At 40.8% G+C, this 21618-nt stretch overlaps 1 protein-coding gene across 4 annotated transcripts in view; it reads right to left on the reverse strand.

The window, feature by feature from the left end:
• RABGAP1 (RAB GTPase activating protein 1) overlaps nt 1-19832 on the reverse strand; it is a 61114-nt gene extending 41282 nt beyond the window's left edge. The window contains exons 1-13 of one of the 4 annotated variants that reach the window (XM_033518425.1): nt 19723-19832; nt 18177-18236; nt 15286-15487; nt 9915-10149; nt 9296-9500; nt 8521-8695; nt 8090-8247; nt 7149-7259; nt 6497-6563; nt 5459-5561; nt 4100-4269; nt 1350-1524; nt 635-728 (exon numbers count right to left, since the gene is read on the reverse strand). In XM_033518425.1, the coding sequence (XP_033374316.1) occupies nt 635-728; nt 1350-1524; nt 4100-4269; nt 5459-5561; nt 6497-6563; nt 7149-7259; nt 8090-8247; nt 8521-8695; nt 9296-9500; nt 9915-10149; nt 15286-15435 (1643 nt within the window). In that variant the 5' untranslated portion in view covers nt 15436-15487; nt 18177-18236; nt 19723-19832. Of the gene's footprint in view, nt 1-634; nt 729-1349; nt 1525-4099; nt 4270-5458; nt 5562-6496; nt 6564-7148; nt 7260-8089; nt 8248-8520; nt 8696-9295; nt 9501-9914; nt 10150-15285; nt 15488-18176; nt 18410-19722 lie in introns of all 4 variants that reach the window. The other 3 variants (XM_033518424.1, XM_015644553.3, XM_033518426.1) reach the window with 3 other exon arrangements.
• Nucleotides 19833-21618: the final 1786 nt, after the last annotated feature.

Below are 21618 nucleotides of genomic sequence, written 5' to 3' on the forward strand. Positions count from 1 at the left end.
GGAGGATTGTGTTGCATTAGCAATTGGACTGTCAAGAAACACTCTTCTTGTACACTGACATTTTCCAGGGAAAAAACAGCAGAGCTCATGTACTTCCTTCTTGGCAGGCTCTGGAGCCTTCCTTTAGATAAGGGAGGAAAAACATCTTCTCTATCCAAGTCCAAATCTCCCACTTCTTAAGCTACAGTCACTAAGATATGACAGCTGCAGGAAAAATTGGCTGTGAACCCAGTCAGAATTACAAAGAGGAATGGAAGTGATCTGTGCAAAATAGACAAAGCAAGAGCTGCATTTTCTTTATACTACTTAGTTCAGGTTTTCCTTTAACAAAATCCCAAGAAACCTGAAGGTAGGTAGAATATTCATTTTAAGACACAACCAACTAAAGACACAGCATAAGTGAATTTCTATACATTAAGCACACACTCAAAAATTAATATATTTAGAAGACCCTCTAAAGAAATCAAAAAACATCAAGACAGAGAATAAAGGGCATTGTGGGGATGGATAGAGAACTAAATCCAAACTAATCTTATATCAAACAGCCTCTGGAAATAAAAACTCCAAGCAGAAGGAACAAATGAAATGAGAATATTTAGAATTGTAATTTTCAGAATGTGATTTTGCCACTTACCACTTGGACAGCAGCTCTCCCCACGTTTCAAGGATTTTTTCTGCACACTCTTTGGAAACATCTCCAGAACCACTTAAGAGTGGTTCATCATTGTCTGCCAAAAGAACAGAAGGGACACTTCAGCCAAGGCCACATGGAAGGCCAGCAGGAAAAGTGGAAAAACAGAAACCCAAGTTATGTCCATTTCAGCTCAGAGCCATAAGGCCAGATGTTTCTATACTCAGAAGTGGTCATGGTTTCCTTTAAAAGAATTTTTTAAAAGCAGAAGTTCTTGAAAATGCATTAAGTTTCAAGCTGGGCAGGTCCTGGTACAGTTTCATCTGTCACAGATGTCTGACTCTCCACTAAAACACTGCCTGCTGACACTTCAAGTAACACCAGCCTCTCCTTTCTGCTCTCAAACCTGCTCACAGCAGCTCAGGGAGGGGCAGAAGCCACACAATAACCCCCACTTTTTAGGAGCCCTTTTTGACATTGTCCCAGATACACCAGAAAGGAGGCCTGGGCTGAGAGAAGCAGGGACACTGAAGTGCCAGACGAGGGAGAGGCTGAGCAGGAATGCCAGGACACTGGGTATCAAATCTTGCAGTATTCCAGCAAGAAAGAACCATTCATCAGGCAGGTTTTGACTGGAAAGGATCCTACATCTTTTATAATCACCAGTTATTCTCCAACTGCCCTTTCTCAAAGTCCACAAAGCACAGGAGCTTCTTACCTTCCTCTTCATCATCCTCTGGAGGAGATGGGATCATGGAGCCCTGCGAGCCCGACTGGGGCAGGCGGAGAGAGGGGCTGGCTGTGGTTTTCCTTCTCTCCCTCTCTGACTCACTTTCCAGGCACACAACCTCGTACAACGTGTCCGAGTTGTTCTTCCTGTCCTTTTGCTTTATCTAGGAAACAAGGTTCACCTTACTGAGGAAGCTACACAAATGCCAGATCACTTCCTAAGGCTCTGCCTTCTCTTTCTGGAATAGAAGAGCTGAGGAACAACTTTCATTCCATTCTACAGTAAGGAATGTTCATACCAGGAACACACTTAATGCAAGGTGCAGGCTGTCAGTGCTTCTGATGCCATGAAATGTGCTGAGAGCGTGCTGCACCCAAAGGCACAAAGTGTCTGTCACAGGCACAAGTGTCACTGGGATCTGCCATCCACAGGGAGCTCATCTTTCCAACCACAAATGAAGTGGACACAAATGCACTGATTTTTAAAGCTATAAATGCATCTGTGGTCTAAGAGATGAAGGCTCCTCAAAATGCAGCAACTTGGCCTTTACTTAAACAGCAGTGGAAAATTGAAAGCAAAACCTTTAAAATATGTCAAATTATTCTTCAAAGAGAATTTATAAAATGAGCTAAAATAGAAATGGTTTCTGGGGATACTAAAAGTAGTCTTAAAAAATTTATTCATATTTATTTGAACACAATGAGATGAGCTTTAAGGTCCCTTCTAAACCAAACCGATCTAGGATTCCACGATTTTCCCATGGCAATGGTCTTTAGCAAAGCTTCCAACTCTGTGTATACACTGCTGCAGGAACACAAATTGCTGAGCCCCAAAGTCCACTCTGTGGTCCTCTTCCTCCATAATTTTCAATGCTTTGCTACCTTCCCTTCCTTTAAAGAAGGATTTTTCTTTATGAAGCAGTTCTAAAATTTTAATACGTTTTAAGGACTTAGAATTTTTTTCCTAAAGAATAAAAATAGAGAGCAGAAAAGAGAAAGTGAAGAGGGAAATAAGATTTATAATTATACTCCATACTAAGCTCCCAGTGCTCAATTTTATTCTTTGGAGCATGAAAAATGAAGAGAAATGCATCAAAACTAAAAATGACAAAATCACTAAATGTAATCGGAGCAAATAAAATCCCTCTGCTTTCAGCATTTCCGAATAAAGAAACACTGCCAAAGTAAGATAAGCCAATTCTACACAGCTGTATTTTTAATAGGCTAATCATGACTCCACAGAAACAGGTTTCCCTTCCAGGCTTATCAGGCAGTACATTCTATATTTGTTGCTTCCACTATGAGTTTTGATAATCTTCCATTAGTAAACACTGCAAGTTGGATAACCCGACAGTGTCTGTGGAAAAAGAGAATTGGCCAAGATAAGTCACAATGTCTGTGAATTTGGTAAGACAAAAGATCCAGAATTAGCTCAGTAAGATAAGCTTCCTTTAAACTGCCCAACAGAAAAGGCACCTTCTGGAGGCTGTAGAATATTTATAGCCCAACAGCCTCTACTATTCAATATCTCTGTGTTCCACCTCAAAAATATTCTAAATAAAAAGGCTGAGCTCATCCATGAAGCATTTTTCCACCTTAAATTTTGAAGGAAAGGGTTTTTTTTTTACACAGAAAAAGAATCCTTAGTGAACCTCATCTTTGTTATTACCCAGATGCCATTCTTTGTTAGCACTTGAAGGCAAATGTAAAAAGAATGAAGAAAAGCCTCTTGCTTAACTCAAAACCTTTTTAAATAAGAACACTTATCAAGAAATCAGAACTCCAACACTGCTTTTCTTTTCTGCACCCAGAATTGCTAAGCCATGAGAGAGCACGGTACATCCACATTGTTATTTGCTTTTATACATTTCCAGTTCTTTAAAGAGGACTTTTATTTCAGAACAACAATTTCTAGAGCAGAAGAACAGCAGCTACTTCAAGTACATGAAGTAGAACATCTCTTTAGTGACTTGGACCTTCAACTTACCACCCTTATTTTAAGACTCAGTTATTGCCTTGTACTGTTATTAGGAATCTTCTGGACAGAAATAATCCTTCCATTTTTAGTAGATGGGTAAAAATACAAGTTGGAAAAAACAGTAAAAATTTTTAACAAGTTCTAGGGATTTTTTTGTGATTGCTTGGATTTTTTTCCCCCAGGGCAAACTTGGGGTATGTGTGAAATCTGTTTCCAACCATTCAGAAGGGGAAAATAGACTTTGACAAAAAATAATTTCCTTTGGAGTTTCATGTGAATGTTTGCTCATCTAAAAAGTTTCAAAAGAAATGTTTGATTTGCATAATAAAAGTTTAGTGATAGATCAGATACCATGTCACCAGGATTACAGTAAGGACTTTTTTTCCCTCTTAATTTTTACACAATTACCCCTCTATACCCTTATGGCAGCAAGTCTCAGCACAGCCCCAGTTTGCAGATAAATCCTCTGTTCCTTTGCTTGCTGTGGTTTGGCTGGAAAATCCATAAGCCTCTCTAACTTTGCAGACTCATCAAAGCTATCAAAAAAGCTACTGGAGGCTCTTTATGGGAACTGCAGATAGCCAGCAACAATCAGCACAATGAAGAGTAACTTTTCTAAAAGTGAAGTGCATTTATTTTACCTCTTTGATTCAGGAGGAAAATGTTGCATTATGAACATTATATTACTAAAGGTTTAGCAATCATAGGGAGAAACAGCCTATTAACTGTCAATTTTATTTCTTTATTTTTTAACACATTACCTGTTTCAATTTTAAGAAAAAATTTTCAGTTGAGCTCCGTTTGCTGAAGGGCCAGAACAGCCTCTCATTAGGTGAGCAGACTCTGACTTTAGTCTCCAGAATGAACCGAACAGGCTCCTGCACCTCAGTTATCACCAAATCCACAGCAGTGGTCATGAACAGCACTTTATCTAGAGAGAGAAAATTAAGCCAATATGAAAAGAAATATTTCAAATAAAATATTTCATAACCCCTTTCCCAGTAACATGAAAGAAAGAAAAAAAGGAAACTTTCCTTTTCAGAACTGATTTTCCCCCAGTTTAACATCTCAAACCTCTACAAGTTTCAAAATAGGGAAATTAGATCACTATGCACTATCCACTAGAGAGTAAGGAAACTGCAGCCTTCAAGCCAAGAAAATGATCTTGTTAAAGAGAATAAAAATTCTGCTTTTTCAAATCCCACTGAAATATATCCAAAACCTTCATTAAACATTATAGAGAATCTGTGCACTTAACTGCACAGTGCAGATCTCCTACCATCCAGCCTAATTACACTTCAATTCTTTTTTGGTTTTAGAAGTTACTTAAGTGTTTAATACCATGATATTAAAGACATTTAAGACCATCTCAGCTGTGACATTCCAAAAATTGACTACACACTCTGATGCTCCAACAGGAGGCAACAGGGCTCAGTGACCTATGAGATCTCTCTGGCAGGGAATGATAAATTGTGTCCTTCAGGCAGGATGGCATCCACTCCAGCACCACATTGTGCCCAGCAGCTGACTTTTATGACTTTGCCCAGTCAATTCCCATTAACTTCCCAACCTCTGGCACACAACGGCGACAAGAGATTGAAAAGATGATAATTCAGCTGACATCTTAAAACAAGTAATGACAGTCTCTTTCAGGACTTGAGAGAGCAATGTGATATCAGCTATTTTTGGATGACAGTTGGAGTGGTTTACTTCCATTTTCACAGGTACAGGAATCCTTCTGTTTAATTAAAAACTTGGGTTTGGAAAAGTCTGAACTGACCACAAGACACTGAGCAAAGCAAGTGCCTGCAGAAATCATTTAGTGCAATTCTCAGTGGGATTCTTAAAAAGCTCCAGTGGTGCACAGAGCACCTGCATCCTGCCCCACACCTGCAGGGCCTCCTACTAGGACACAGTTCCTACAACACATTACTGAACACACTTTGCTTTTATTTGTCTTTTTTTTTTTTTATTTTATGTGGTATTTAGCACCCTTTCTGAGAATATATCCCATCCTGTGAAATGTGAGATTCTTCTGAAAAGAAAAGGGAATTGATCCAATGCCCACTATGGAAGTAATTTCCCTGCATAGGGATAACAACACCTGGCAACATTCATACCTTTTGGTGTTTCTTCATTTACAAACTGGAAGTGTGGAGACTTTTGATTCCAGCTTCCAGTGATCACATATGATTTCCCATCAGAACTTTTACCCATGGACTCCTGGAATCAAGGAAAGTTTATGTATTTCTTTTTAAATTAAAGAAACTTCTACATTTTGTAGTGCCAGCCCTATGAAATGTACTACACTGGCAAAGAAAGGGCAAGTCCATGTGACAGAGATCATCTCTGAAGGAAATAACAGAGTTCCCCTGCAATCCTTGGTGCCCACACTGATAACATAGAAAGGCCAATTAATACTAATTATTCTATTAGTACATGCCATGACCAGTATTTTGGAGGTGACCATTTGATAGCAACTTTCAGCTCACAGAGGTGTAGATGAGAAAATACATATTATTCAGTCATTAAGAACCAAATCAGTATTTTATCTAATGTTCAGCTTGTCTGTCTTCCCAACAACCTTATTTTCTCAACAATCCAAAGCCTGGTAGAAAGCAAAATTATTCATGTAGTATTAAACCTTTTTGAGTACTCACTATGTACTGCATAAATACTAGCAAATTTGTTGTCACTTCTCACTTGTGAAGTCAAATGTTCTCTATCATTACTTTATAGAGAAAAGTGAGTCATAAGAACAAAGCACCCACTAGTTCTCAGTGTTATATTTGAAGCCTCTCAGGCCTCAATTCTCACCCTGATAACTATGCTGTAAAACTTTCCACATTCAAAGCATAGCACTTTAATATTCAGCATGTCTAAAAATAAGGTTCCATGTTTCTTATTTCAGGCCCCTGAATGAGAATAGTCATGACTGACTAAAACTAGGCAAATCCCTTGACCAAGCACCAGGTCCATGTTCTAACTGAGCAGGAGAGGCAGGGAGGGATTCGACTCAACTGCCCAGAGCCTCCCCCTCAACTGTAGAACCTACATCAGTTCCCATCAACAACTGCAGAAGAGTTCTCTGTCCATCCTGAGATCATGCACAATCATAACCAAAATTCTAACTGTATTTTGTTAGGGAAGCTCCTTACCAAATCCAAAAGGTGCATGTCACCACTCCGAACGTCCTTCCCACGGCTAAGGAGAAGGCCAAAACATCTGCAAAGCCAAGCAAAAAAATATAACTGCAGAAATTAGACATGCTCACAAACAAGCCATTAACATTTCTTATCCAAGTATGTGCTGTCATACACCACAAACAGCCCATGAATCCACTGACAAACATCAGCAAACCTTGACATTTGAAAGCAGCATCAAGCATGTCCAGCAAACTGATGTCAAGCCAACATCAAAAATGTCAAGCAAGATTTCAGAAGCATATTTACAATATGGTTTTACCCTGCTTACAGCAGCCTGGAAATTGCTCCATTACCTTCATTTTAAAGAACAGTGTGATAAAGCCACTGCTAACAAGGGATTCAAAACAACGTTTGGCCTGCAGTCTTCTGCCCTTCCTTTGGTGGCTTTTTTTTTGTTTTTTAGACATATTTGCATCAATTTACCCTTCAGTAGAGACAAGGATGAAACACAAGGACCTCTTTTATGATTTCCTTTTGGCCTTTTCACAAGGACTTCTGGCCCACACAGGTAAGTTCCACTTCATCCTCTGGTTTACCACACTCAGGAGAAGTGTGGCACTAAATCACACAAATGGAGTATCCACAAAATAACTGATGACATTACCTTTCAATAGCAAGTTCTTTATTTGTTGTCTGTTGCACATAAATCACTATCTTCTTATCAATCCCTTGGCGGAGTTTGAAGCACTGTCTGTCCTTGTCTTTGGGAACTGCACTGTTATTCAAAAGGAAAAGAAAAAAATAAATCTCAGGGGATCATTTATCTGCATTCCTTGCATATACCAAACCCAGCATCAGACACTGGTGTAGTTCCTTACACCAAAGCACTCAAAATCTTTCTTCCTTGCATGCTGTGATCAGCAGCATGATAGAAATGGCAATCGGTTTAGGTGGATACCAAGGACACAGTTTACAAAATAAAAACGGGTGACTTATACTGTGGGGGTCAGTATTGTGAGCTAATTTCAACAGTTTCTAAATATTGATTACCCATGTAACATACAGTATTACCCATAAGGAACCACATATTGCTTGCTTTCACAAGGGATGTGGCTACTGGGGCACATGACACCAACAAGCCAAGGAGTGACCAACCCTCAGACTATTTCCCTTCTATTTTCATTGAAGAAGCCCTTCTAAATGCTGCAAAAAGAGGGGGAAAACATAAAACTACACTGCCAATCACACACTGAAGTCTCAGCATCAATATTCCCAATAGCACGGTGACAATGATGCACTTTCAGCTTCAGCAGCAATTTTGCTGAGCACAACTTAAAAGGCATTGCAGAGGACTTCAAGACAATAGAAAAAAAACTAAACAGAAAAAGCACGTTGCAGATAGCACCAATGTTCAGTTCAATGACTAAGATTACCTAGTCCAGAGGGTTATCACTGTATTATTTCCCAAAAAAATTTATGGCTGGGATTCCTTTAAACTAGAATAGAAAACCTTCAAAAAGGGAGTTCAGGACCACCTCAGCTTCACCCTCTCTCTTCATTCACTTTCCAACAGAACCATATTGTGCACAAAAGAACAATCTTTACCTGAAATAACCTTTCCCATCATCTTCTTTGATTTCCAGGGACACGGAGAAGGTGAAGATGTCACTGTCTGGAGTCTGGGGCGTGGCAGTGGCAGAGAGCGGGGTCTGTTTGGCAGAGCGCCGGAAGGCAGTGGCAAAGCTGTACAGGATTCGGCTCACCTGCAGCCAGAGTGCACAAACATCAGCTGAAACCTAACTGGATTTTCACTAATTCACAACAAATTGTACAAAAATAATTCAGCTTTAGCATATAATTAACTGGTTTTCTATGCTTCTTAGGATAAACTGTTAACTGTGCATTCTTATCCCATAATTAAGGTTTGTTGATGGATGAATTACATTACTTTTAAAATGTCTGAAAAACTTAACTTAAATTTCAGTAATAACATTTACATGTACATAATTATCATTTGACAAAAAGCTTGCACTTACAGCCTCTTGGATTTCACATCGGAAGACATGAATCCTGAAGAGTTCTGCATTGTAGTGGCTTTCAGTGAAAGCAAAGCAATCACTTTCAGGGGTTCCATCGTGCCCTCGTACACAGAAAAGGATTTTATAGATTGGATAATTTGCTATTTCTGTGTTTGTCTGAGGATCTAAAAGTCTGTTAAAATAGAGAGAGGGGAAAAAAAAAAGCAAGCTTGCACCTTCAGAAGAATTATTTCAGCCAGACATAACTTGCAAGCTTTAACGATTTCACACCCCCTAGAGAAAGTACACCACAAAAACTAGCTTCTGACTGTCATTTACTGCAAAGCATTACAACAATAACGATGTTTAAATTGAACAGCACAAAAAAGTAGAATGTGCAGACATTTCCACCAATAACCTCCCCATGGTTTTCAGGGATTAGTGTTCAGAAAGTTAAACTAATATTTAGCAGTAGACAGACCCACCTCTGTTAAGTCTCATGTATCAAACATTTTCTAGCTCTACAAACTACTTTCCAGGCTATGTGCAAAGTGTTCATCACTAACCAGTCTCACTATGGCTTTGGGGACAGCTTGCATCACCACAGTACTTCTTGGCAGAGTGTTTGGTAAACAAATTCAAAGGATGCCTTTTCCCAGATATCTATAAAACCCCCTTCTCCCACTAAAGAAAATCCAAGCTGCTCAAGTCTCCTGCAAGGTAAACCATCAGCCTGTTTGCTTTTCAAAGGAGTCAAGATGAATGCACAGCCCCAGAGCAGCGAGCCCTGTACCTCACAGTCCCTTCAGAGACGTTGGGCACCGACAGGGTGACGTCCAGGGAGATCTGGCACTGGCCGCGCAGGATGGACATCATCCGCAGCGCCTCCACCTCGCTGCGCGGGGCGTTCACCGAGGCACAGCCCAGGTAGGTCAGCTTGCTGAACACCACGCTGTCCTCGTCTGTCACGGGTGTGAACGGGCTCAAATCCTCACAGTCTAGGGCATGACACGAGGGGGAACGTGAGACACAAGGCAAGACACCAAGACAGTGTCAGACACTGACTCCCCCCTGAATAGGAGACCAAAGAGGGTAAGAACAGAAAAGTCAGGCCAGGTCAAAACACTATAGGAAAGCCCTGTATTTATATTTTATACAGCCAGGCAAGTAACCTCCATATTTGTGCACACATCTCAGGGCTGGCATAGCAGTGTTTTCATAAGACAGGCCAGTTCAGCAGATATTAACTCTTGCATCACATACATAACCTGAAATTTACTGCACCAAGTGATTATAATGTGAGACACAGGGGAAGGCCAGTGGCCACACCTGTACCTAAATTCTCTTCACTTTCCCCTCAAAAAACAAGTTCATATGATACTACCAGGTATTTCCCCCCTTTTTTTTCTAACCTCCTTGGGATGGTTTCACTGGCAAGCTCATTTCTGGTTTCTGGAGTCCTGCCACTGACACTGGGTTAATGGTAGAGGATGCTGATGCTTCAAGGACAACAGGTTCTTCCCCATCTCCATCAGTTCTGACTTCTTCTCCATGGTCCCTCTCACTGGACTGATCTTCCATGGGTGGATCCATCAGCACGTCTTCGAGCTCTCGCTGCAGCTGCTGTTCGCTTCCATTCCCCACAATCTGAGAGCCCCAGAGTTGGGACACAAAAAAGAAGAAAAGATTGTTCAAACAACAAAAAACACGGCTCAGGCACAGGGTCATTCATATGGCTTTTTATTTACCAGCCAAAGCAGCAGTCAACAAATTTAACCCAGTTACAACCATAAACACAAACTGCAGGGTGCAAACACTCACCAGCATGGATTATATCCTCCCTGCTCTAACAAATCTACAAGCTCAAAGCAGGAATTTTCTACACTAGGAAAAGCAAGGAGATTACTTTCAAACTAGTCTTTAATCACCAACCACAAAGACTACCTTTGGCAGAGAAACCTACAGATGCCCACAGTATGGGCTATAACAATTCTCAGATTAGTACCAGAAAGGACAAACATAATTAAATATGTTACACGGTTCATGGGCAAGACAGCAAGGTTTCACAGGAAGAGAAGCACCTGGAACAAGATTATGCCATCATACTGAGAAGTAACAGCAGTGCTTTGTTTCCTAACACTCAGCTGCAGCCTGACTTTGAGCTCACAGAAGTCAACATGAAAACATGAAGCCACCTGAACAGTGTGAAATGAGGTCCTGAAGTGGAAAGGGAGAGAAAGCATTCATTTCAGGAAACTCTCAGATACTGCTTCTAAGGAAACTCTTGTCCATTCCTCTGCAATTAATAGCGAAGTGGCCAAGTTTACCAAGTATTGACCAGATGCCACCAGCAAAAGGTACTTGCTTCTAACAATTCAGCTGCAGCTGGTTATTCCTGCTGACACCAAAATTCAACCCGAGGAGCCCTTCCATATTCTTACCTCTCTGTAAACTCACTCACTTGAGATACTAAAGGCCAGCTAATAAAAGCCAAATTATCCAACTACTCCAAGAACTAAAAACCTAGTGACTGTTTTGCTACAGAATCTAAACAACAACAGGAGACATTTATGCTCTCGAAATTGATTCAGAATGTCATTTTTTGTACAGAATAAAATGCACTCCTGTGCTGCGATACCTGCCAGGAGCAAGACAGGGTAACTGCCTTACTCAGCTGCACACCCACAGAGGGAGGCATCTGTAACTTGCAACTAGTTACAGAAATCCACAGATTTCCATTTTCCTCCCAACAATTTTAATATTCTTTCACGTGATTCATTGTGGAAAAATCTTGCACAAGCATGGGGTTATCAAAGGCAGAAGGCTTTCAAGCATTAAATTTATTATTCAGGTCTTTGCAGGCATTCATCAGAAAGGTGATGATGATGATTATGATGATGATGGAAGATGCACCATATTCCTTTACTGTATGGAGTTTATATTTTGCAACAAAATAGAATTAATTAATGATAGTCTCATGTCAGCCCCTTTAAAGGCTATGTATTCAAAAAACCTAGAGTAACTTCTAGTTTACAGCACCTGTTCTCTGTGAAACCTGAAGTTAAAATTCATTCTGGTAAAAAACTGCATCTCACAGTCAACAGACTTTGGTTTGGGAAAGGAAGGTGAAAAATTCTTATCCAGTGAGAACTACAAGTTGTAATGGTATTAATGTAAAAGGCACATAAAAAATACTCTATCAAGATTAAAAGGCAAAAAATCTGAACGGTGATCTACTCTGTTTGGTAAAACCATCAGTATGAATAACATATTTAGACGTTACATCTATAAAACATGATCTTGAAAATAAAATTTCCCAAAAATAGGAGTGACAGGTAAAACACAAATTCAAGTTGTTTACAGAAAATAGGCATGTAAAAATAAAAAAATCCATCTCATAGATATTCTAAAACATCATCATCAAAACTCCATTTAAAAAAAAGGAATTTAAACTAATTTCTCAAGAAAGCTTTCCTTCTCAGCCCAGACTTCAAAAGAATTTTAAAAGGCACAGTTACCACACTTCTGGACTAGAGGAGTCCTGCTGTTCTCATAGCCCCAGAAATCAACACAGCAGCTGCAAGCAAACCGAGGCCTAAAACACAAGCCAAGGTTAACTTTGTGTCCACCAGTTTCTTACACAAGAATACCAATTCCCCACATCATGGGAAGGAAGGTGTAAACGTGCCTGAATCCCTGCTGCAGCCCCAAAACCAGAGCCAGCCTGACAGCACGGGGCAGAGCCAAGGGCACAAGGGAACAACAAACACGGGCACCTGATAAATGCTTGAGGCTGGGCAAAGAAACCATTGCCCTAATCAGGGTTTTCTCCACTTCTCACAAAACTCAAAACTGATTTTACTTAACCTTTAACTAGGAGGTAGCAAACTTCCTTTAGCACACCAGGGGATTGATCAGAACTGTGATTTATTCCCTCCTCCTGATGCATGTGCTGCTGGCCTCTGCTGGGAGAGGTCTCGCTGTGCCGGGGAGCTCAGAACTGCACTGGGCTCCAGGAGCAAAGCTCTCCTAAATCCACATTTCCAGTCCCACTGCCAGTGGGCAGAAGCAGATACAGGAACAATACTGGAAAGCAAAGACAGCTGGCAAATTGTATTTCTGGAAAACATTTACTGACAACCCCTTTTTAAACTGAACCAAGTATTTCAGCACTGACAAAATCAAAAATGCATTTATGAATTACGACCGACTGAAGAAAAATATGGTTCCTAACTATATTGAAAAGAAATATTTCTCTGTCTGGACTTGAGGAAGAAAAGAAGTGCCAAACAAAAACTAACATTAACTCAAGCCATAGCACTATTATTACTTAGACCTATCAAATTTTCAGCAAATTTGAAACATGAGCCTTAGGCCTGATGTACAAATCTCAGAGCCTGTCACATTCAGCAAACACAAACCTGAACCTCCAGCACCATCCTCAGAGTGTGCTCATTAGCAAATAAAACATGCTCTAACTGCTTTTCTAAAGAGAGAGAACACCAGAGACACCTGCACAAACAAAAACCTGAACTCAGTTTTTGCTTTTCTTAGAGGCCACATTAAAAAAAAAAGATGGGGTTTGACACATATAAATTAACTTAGTTATAAGTACCAAAGCAATTGCTTCTGCCTGGAAAAAAAAATCTCATTTGTTCCTATGAAATACATAACCTCAGCTCTCATGCTGTACTGTTAACATTAATTTTTCATGAACTACTGAAACACTTTCAGATATCACGGTGACAACACTTAACACACCTCTGACAACCTCCACTACTCCACTTCATTGGCAACTGAATGGCTACTTGCAAACTGAGGAAAAAGAAATACCAAGAACAAAGCCATAGGCTATGGCAGAATGTCTCTTTTCTTGTAGAACAATACCAAAATACCAAATTTTTATTTTTTTTTTCCCTAAGAACAGCTAGCAAGTCTTCCCATTTCCTCAGCTAAAAGTTTTCTCCTTAAGCAGAAGGAAGGAGGTTAACAGGAAGGTCCCTCTATGGAGAGTTTAGATTGCAATGTAGAGTGCTTGTTTAAGGTAGAAAATTCCCATTAATCACTCAGATTGCAGCCAATAACCAACAGCGCATGTTCTCCATGCTGAAATACTAAAAAGCTCAAGGTAAATCACTTTGTTCAAGGCTTGTGCTCAGTCCTGGCACCAAATTCATAATGAAGCTTAAGACCTGCAAAGCTCTGTGGTATTCAGTGCCAAATCAGAGAACAGTGTAACTTTATTTTACAACTGATGATCAGGAGGCAGAAGAGCTCGTGTTCTTCCTTCCTCATCAAGAGAAACAGCACACCTGGAGCCAGCATTTCATAAACCACTTTGGAAGCAAACAGTGATACAAACAGCTCTCACGTGGAGCAAGAAGTGTTGCAGACTATGGCATTTCATGCTTCCAAATTTTCTTTGGGAATAACAAGATGGAACAGAATCTGGTTGACAGTGTCTGTCTCCTGGGATCTCAAACAATGCTTCAGGAGCTGATTACAGACACTGCCACAGAAGCACCACTATGAGACTACTCTGAATTCCTAAGTATTGATGCTGACACTGATTTTGATGCTGATGGTATTTGCAGCATTGAGAAAGACAAGCATGAGGCTACAGCCTTTCAGCAGGTTTCACAGATCACCAGGCTTCATGCTCAAGAAATGTCCATGTTTTCTATTCTATGATGCAAAGTGACATCTTCTGCAACAACCATAAAACATAAGTGAACTTTTTTGTCAGATTAAGCAAAAGATCAGTCTTGAGACCCTTAACTGACAGAATTTATTTGAAGTCTTGTGTAAAAGAAAAGGGCCACTATAACAGCATGTCTTGCCCAGGACTCAAAGGAACACAAGAAAAACGAACAAAGCAGTTGGGAGGTAAAAGCAAGATGAGGAAAAGCATCAAGAAATGTTCAATAAAGTCTCTGTTACAACTACTGGAAAGGAAAAGAGGAGCACCCAGTCCAACAGGCAGAACACAGGGTTTCTTATCATCTTTAAAGACATAGATACAGCTGTAGACAGACATCAGTTCCTTCCAATGGTGGAATATCTCTTTCCATATCCCGTAAAGAACACACTAACTACTCACTCTAGGGAAGATCCAGTTTTCAACACATTAAGGTGACGGAATTTGGAGTGATTACCTTGTGCCACTTTCCTTAAAAACTGCTGAAATACAAACTGGGATGAAAGTTGCTTTAAGTAGCAAAATAAATAAATAAATAAATAAAAAATAGGGTGACAAGGGTCTCTTTTCAGAACAGCACTTTTACAAGTGAGAAGATGTCAGTGCCCCTCCAGCTCTCACAAGCCTTTCACACAGAGCTCTGTTCTCTGATTCATGCCAAGTTGTTAGTTACAACTACTCTTCTACGTTTCTTAAAGAGAACATTTCACATTGGGGAAAACTTCAACGTATCTTTGAATTAACAGATACGGTCAAATCCATGTATGTTAATATTGCTTTCCACCTGAAAGCTGTGATAAAATCACAGTTCCACGTTCTTGACAACCAGTCTGTTTCATCCTAAGCACCTCAGGAAGGATTCTGGAAAGCGGGATAAAACCCACAGCTAGTGATGGAGAGAGCTCTTACTCAAAACCTAATTACCACCTCTGATGTCAGCAGTGAAGAAATTACTGACAAAACTGGTTCTTGAATAAGTTCTCTCTTCTGTCAAGTTTTCCACAATAAAGAAGTCCCTCTTTAAGCTCTCCATGGTTAGTTTGATTTAGAAGAACAGGGAACAAACTCAGGTTATTGGTTCTTACCTTCAGTCCTGTTTTTTCATCATCACTACCATTATTTGTAGATGGTGTTTCATCCCCTTGCCTGGAAACCAAGACAAAATCTTCACTGTTAAGAGTGGATACCGAGTCTGAAGAGACACTGATTTTTCCAACAGAAGCCTTGTCATCCATGACTTAAAAAGGAAGTTCGATTCATGAATGAGATTAAATATGTTATAAACTCCTGAAAAACAAAAAAATCATAAAAATACTTATATAAAACTTCATGCTAAAATCCTCAAATGTTTCTTTTCAGAAACCTCCTGACTAATTATAAAAACTAACTCATCTGACAGTACAACCAAGCTCCAACTCCTCTCTCAGTGCACACTCAAAGTCCTGGCTTCATTTTGCTAAGCAGCACATGCTACTACAGTACTGGTTTCCACAGCTCACAAAAGGGAAGTTAATAAAACTCTGTGCAGTATTTCATGGTTATGTCAGTCACCACTTTCTACACATCACAAAACAGGGCCCTGGAACATACACTGCACTTGCTGACAATTAAGGCCAGCACAATAAAGTCCATTTGCTTCCTTCAGTTAATACCTGCCCTCAACAATGTTCGTGCAAAAATTACTCATACCTATCAGAACTCACTGCATGCTGCAGTCACATTCTTTTCCCCCAAACAAGAGTTTGACCTAACTCTTGATATTTTGCTGTGAAACCTTAGGACACAGAGCATTTTATGTATCTATGCTGAATCTTCTGTACTATAAGGAGCAATAAAAGCAAAGACTTCCAAGAAGCAGGAAGAACAGCGTAGGCTGGATCAGTACTGAGAAGCAGAGCCAACAGAGGATTTTAAAAAGCTGGAACTGGCACTGAGAGGCATTTGAAGAAAGGAACAAAAGGTGAAGTTCAGCTGCACACCTTGAACTCTACAGCACAGATTCCCAGAATCCATGGCTCAAAACAGACTGCCGTGATAAAAATGGGTGATTAAATTTCCCAGAAATCCAAATATACCCTTATCTCAATGGCTCGGGTCTTTACAAACTCCCAAGCATAACCAAACTCAAATGTTTTTTCAGCCTCCAGTTCTGCCTTCCAATCTGGAAGCACCATCCCAACCTGGTTTCCAACAGTGCAGCCAAACAACGAAGACCTGGCACAGCCACGGGCAGAGCTCATAGCATTCCTGCCTGAACCAGGAACAATGCACCAAAAATAGCAAAGCCTGCTTTGATTCCTATCAGTGCCCTCCCCACTGCCACCAATACAACATAAAGTGTGCTAGGAGGACAACTTCTAACCAATTCCCAACCAAGTCACTTCATGATCCTGGAACGTGTTTCAGAGAACAACTGAAGCAGAATGTAAGAGGAAGAATGGACATGGTTTGTTCATGAATGACAACACACCTGTGGTTATTTGATTTAATTTTCAAAATCATGTGTGGTACTTGGACTTGGATATCCTTTTCAATACCTTTTTAAGACCCACTGACTTTCAGTGGGAATTACTAGCTGGAAAAATGCTGCAAACATTTTCAGAAGTTCTACACAGTGTATGTGTCTGGTATTACTCACATGTGTCTTAAAGGTAGGGCAGAGTTCTTATTTTTAAAGATGCTTTTGTCTTAAAAATTCATATAACAGTTCCGTATTGCACCATCTATATAACACACAGATCTCTGAAAATACCTAAATCAAAGATCTTGAAACACAAACTAAAAATAAGCATCAAACACTAAATACCCCTTTGGCTTTACTGTTTTCATTCAAACAGAGCAAATTCATCTCCCACACTGACAGCAGGAGTAGAGAAGCAGGCTTTGATCACAAGCAGCTGTAAAGATCATCCAGGCAAGGATCAATTTAGCACTTTATTTTGGTATAGTATGTCTGTCTTGAAGTGCTAATTTCTCCTATTTCCCAAGTGTTTCAATCCAACGCCTTTCCCCAGCATTACCTTCAATTCAATAACAAGCTTCTCGTGCTTTTCCACGCTCCGTGTCTGGCGTAGCGTGGTGTAAACAAACCCCACGCGGAACCCGGGACACAGCCAGCCCAGCCTAACCCCACAGCAGTGTCACAACACAGAATTGCAACACCAGGACATCCCAATCAGCCCAAATTTGCCAGTTTAACAGTGAGCAGAAGTCTCATGAAATTACCTAAGATAGGAGAGCACAGCAAAGGGGAGTGTGGAGCAGGCAACTGAGAGAAGCTTTTGATGTAGCAGCAAGCAAAGCTCAGATACCCAACTGTGCTGGAACCAGCCACAGAGCTATCTTGGATTAATGCTCAAACACTCGAGGTGCAAAAGTAGTCTTCAAATACTAAAATACTGCCTGAAGTAAACCAAAATTTCTATATCCTCACACTTTGCTTAGCATGGATGCAATTTTTTCCATTCCTTGCTATCACTTTGTTCAATATAGGTTACCACATGGATCATTTTACCCAAATCAGAAAGCTCACGGTGGCAGAATCACCACCCCATTAAAGGGCCAGCCTAGAAGGGCACACATAAAAGACCAGCAGAGCAATTACATGTGGCTTAGGACTGCTCTGGAATCAAGCCCCAAGAACAAACAGCAGCAGTGACAGTGCTCTTTAGCAACATCTGCAACTGGTCTCAGACCCAAAGTTTTCTGCTCTCACAGCTTAGGACCCAAGGACCTCAGCCAAGCACAAGCTCAAGTTCTGATGTTCCTCAGCCAGTCAGTGTCTCATCCCTTACAGGGAGAGAGGCTTTGGTTTGTTTCAGCATAAATAAAATACAGTCTTTTGAATTCAGCACAGTTTAGCTCCTGACACAAAGCTTCACCAATAATGTAGTGCATCCCTGAAGGTGTCTTTACACCTCCAAGGGAGACAAAATGTCTGGGTAAAACACATATGAAGAGGCAAACATCTACCAACCTCTCTCTTTGCTCCTCTGTGTAATTAAATGGGTGTTCTGGCCTCTCTTCAGACAACAAACTATTGGAGAAAGTTGCAAAATGAGAAAGTCAACACAGCTGGCTCTTCGGTCACTGCTTTCAATTTTACTCAAAATTCTGGTTCTCTGTGAAATTCCCCTTCGCTGCTGTTATGCCTTACTCTCAAGATAATGTGCAGAGGAACAGCAGAGACCCCATTCACCATGCTAAAATCTTAAACAACAGGAAAGCCAACATACCAAAAGTTCAGATTAGTTACACATACTTAGAAAACATTTATCTTTTACTTTCCCTCCCTTTCCCAAGTATTTGACACCTGACCTGCAACTCATGATCAAAGTTTTCCTTCTAAGTTCTGACAGAATGAATTTAAAAGAGCTTAAAGCAAACAGCATACAGAAAAAAGAAAACCAGAAAATCTTCCATTTTACATTACTGGAAGAGGCTAAGGCTTGAATGCCACTTTGAGACACATGCAACAAGTGAAGCAAGGCACTCATAACTATGGCTGGTCTTACTCCATTTCCAAGGAATACCCATTTTCTGGTGCTTAGAATGTCCACAACCACACAAAAAAACAGATGGTGAATGAAAAAATCAGTATTTCAAGAATGAACTTCTTCAACCTGAGAGTCAACAGGAGATGTAGCATCCTTAGCACGGAATTTATAGGAAAATACAACACAAAAATAAGTTCTGGGTTTCCAGGGCAGAAAAGAGAATAAGTTTGAGAACAGGTATGCAAACCAGAGAGGAAAAGAGATTTTTTTTCCCCATTCCTATCTTTCTTAGCTTTTGTACCTCAGCTGCAGTTCCTAAAGTAATTCCACAAAGTTCCAATATATCTGATGCAGAATGCACCATATAAAGAGTAATATAGCAATATTAACTAAATTACTGAAAAACAGTAATTCATTTGCCAAAGTCAGAAAGCTTGGTATGCAAAACAAACTTATATCCTCTATCCTACAAAATATTATACCACTAAGTACAGTGCTAAAAAACATGGAAAACAAGAAGGTGACATGCAGAAAAGACACTGAGGTGTCTGAAATACCTAAATATAATGTATTTTCTGTTTCTATTCCTCTGGCTCTATGCACAGCTTCACAACAAACCCAGTATAGTTCAATTTAAAGATACAGAGTTCTGCTTTCTGAGTGTTCATCATTAGCATCTTTGTGTGGGTGAACAGTGGAATTTGTGGCAGAGTTCAGAGGCTTTACACTTTGCAGAGCTGTGCTTTGACAAAGAACCCAGCATTCTGTAAGACTGAGCTCCTACAGCCTTGGACAGCTGTGGGGTTTTCTACCTGTACAATTCACCTAGCACACGCTTGTTGTTTAAAAGTACATTGCAAGTCCTGAAAAAGGCCTGGAAAATGCTCCAGGTCAATGCTTGTATTTTATCACAGCTCTGGGAAAAAAAACAACAAAACAAACAGCATACAACCAATCACTAGCAATCTTTTTTCATCTCACGTATCACATGATTAGTCTGCTTAATCATGTCTGTTCTTTACCCACCTTCCCTGTGCAACACATACTCCTAAATGCAACAAGAAGTCCTTGGCACTCAAAATGAAGCAGGAAAGCCAGAGGAATACTGCATGTGAAAATACAGATTTAGGATGACTAAAGAGTAATTAATAAATAATAACAACTACAAGTCTAACTTTTCTGTTCATTTTACAACACATTGACAGCCACAGATGTTCCCACTAATTTCAAGAGCCAGAAGGTAAAAGACTGTTATTTGGAGATAATGGTGTCTCTAATTCCACCCCTCTCCTCACAGATATCAGGAAGAGGAGTGAATCATGAGACACTGTATGCAAAACCAGGCATCAGACAAAACACAAGAGTTAAGCTAATGCAATCTTTGTTAACAATCCTTAACAGGTTGATAGCTATTGCCAACATCATTTTGCTTTCAATCTGAATTTCAACTATCTGCTCAGAGAACAAAACTCTAATTTTAGGCTCTTGTAATCAGTAAATTCCCCATCCCAGAAATAAGCAGCCCATCCTGGGAAACTGCAGTTTATAAAAGAAATGCTGACACTGCCTTAGCCAGCCCAGCACAGGAATGCTGCTGGAATGAATTAACTATGAACAGTTGGTTCATCCACACGCCGCAGCTGATGCTCCCCCAGCACCAGCCCCATCTCTGTGCTGTGCACGGGCAGGACACAGCACCAGCTGGAGGCTGGGAGGAAGGCAGTGCAGCCAGCAGCTGAACAAATTCTGGGGATGATGCCCTAAGTACTGCTGGAGCTGCTCTCTCATTAGGATTCAAACACAAACAGGGAGCTACGCTCACCAGACAACCAGAGCACTTTTAAAATACACTGTGGAAGAACTGAGAAAAAAGGAGTTACATTTGGTGTGTGCTACAAAACACTGTCTGCACTTGGGGCTGGAAATTGGAAGGAAACCCCTATGCCAAGCTCCATTTGTTAATTTGTTTACTGTGTACACAAAAATAAGTTTGCTCAGGTCCTTGACCTTTTAAGTAGAGGCCTTTAAAAAGAATACAGTATTTCTGCAAGTCAAACAGCAGTGGGCAGTTCCTTAATAACACGTTTTCTAAGTAGCCAAAAGTCTCAGAAACCCTACTGAGTTAGGCTTTAACAAAACCTGTAAGTAAAACAAAATCTGGAATACAGATCAAGCCATACCTGTATGCCTTACCTGTTCTCCAGCTTGTACTCAAGAAATAAACACAATCTTTTTCCTCTATAAACCTCTCACATGATCTCTGCCTCCTCTCCAAACCTCTACTGAATACTTTTTCTACTTCTCCTTTCCCCTAAAATGATCAGGCAACTCTACAGAGAGATAAACCACCAAGTTTACTTGCAGCAGTTCAATTTTCATTTAATTTCTGCTGGTAAGTGTTTTTAAAACAACTTAGCACAATCTGTTTATGCTTAATTTTCACCCCCAACTGACACGACCAGTCCTTAAAAATTATCTACTGGGGACATTTAAACTGAAAGAAACACTTCCTTGACAACAAGGTTAAAACCCACAAAAAACCCCGAGGTTACGGTACATGAACCAAATAAAGATGTCTGTACGCAACGAAATGCCCCAGTTTAGGATCCACCTGGAAGCGACAGGCAACGACCGACACCCCGCGACACGGAGAGGGAAAGCGGGTGCCCGACCGGTCCCTCCGCGTCGGTCCCGCTCCGCCCGGGATGGGACGCGGGGGGAAGCCGGCGGCTCCGGGACGCGCTCGGCGGGGTCCCGGGGACACTGCCGCGGCTCCGGTGGGTCGTCCCTGTCCCCTACACCCGCAGCTGGGGAGGACGGGCCGGGCCCGGCGCCCCTCGCCTGCCCCAAGACTCGGCCCAGCCCTGCGGGACCCGGGGCGGTCACACGGCCCCGCTGCGGCCGAGGCCGCGGCCCTTGCGA

The sequence above is a fragment of the Parus major genome, chromosome 17 (genome assembly GCF_001522545.3).
Source record: "Parus major isolate Abel chromosome 17, Parus_major1.1, whole genome shotgun sequence".
NCBI lineage: Eukaryota > Metazoa > Chordata > Aves > Passeriformes > Paridae > Parus > Parus major.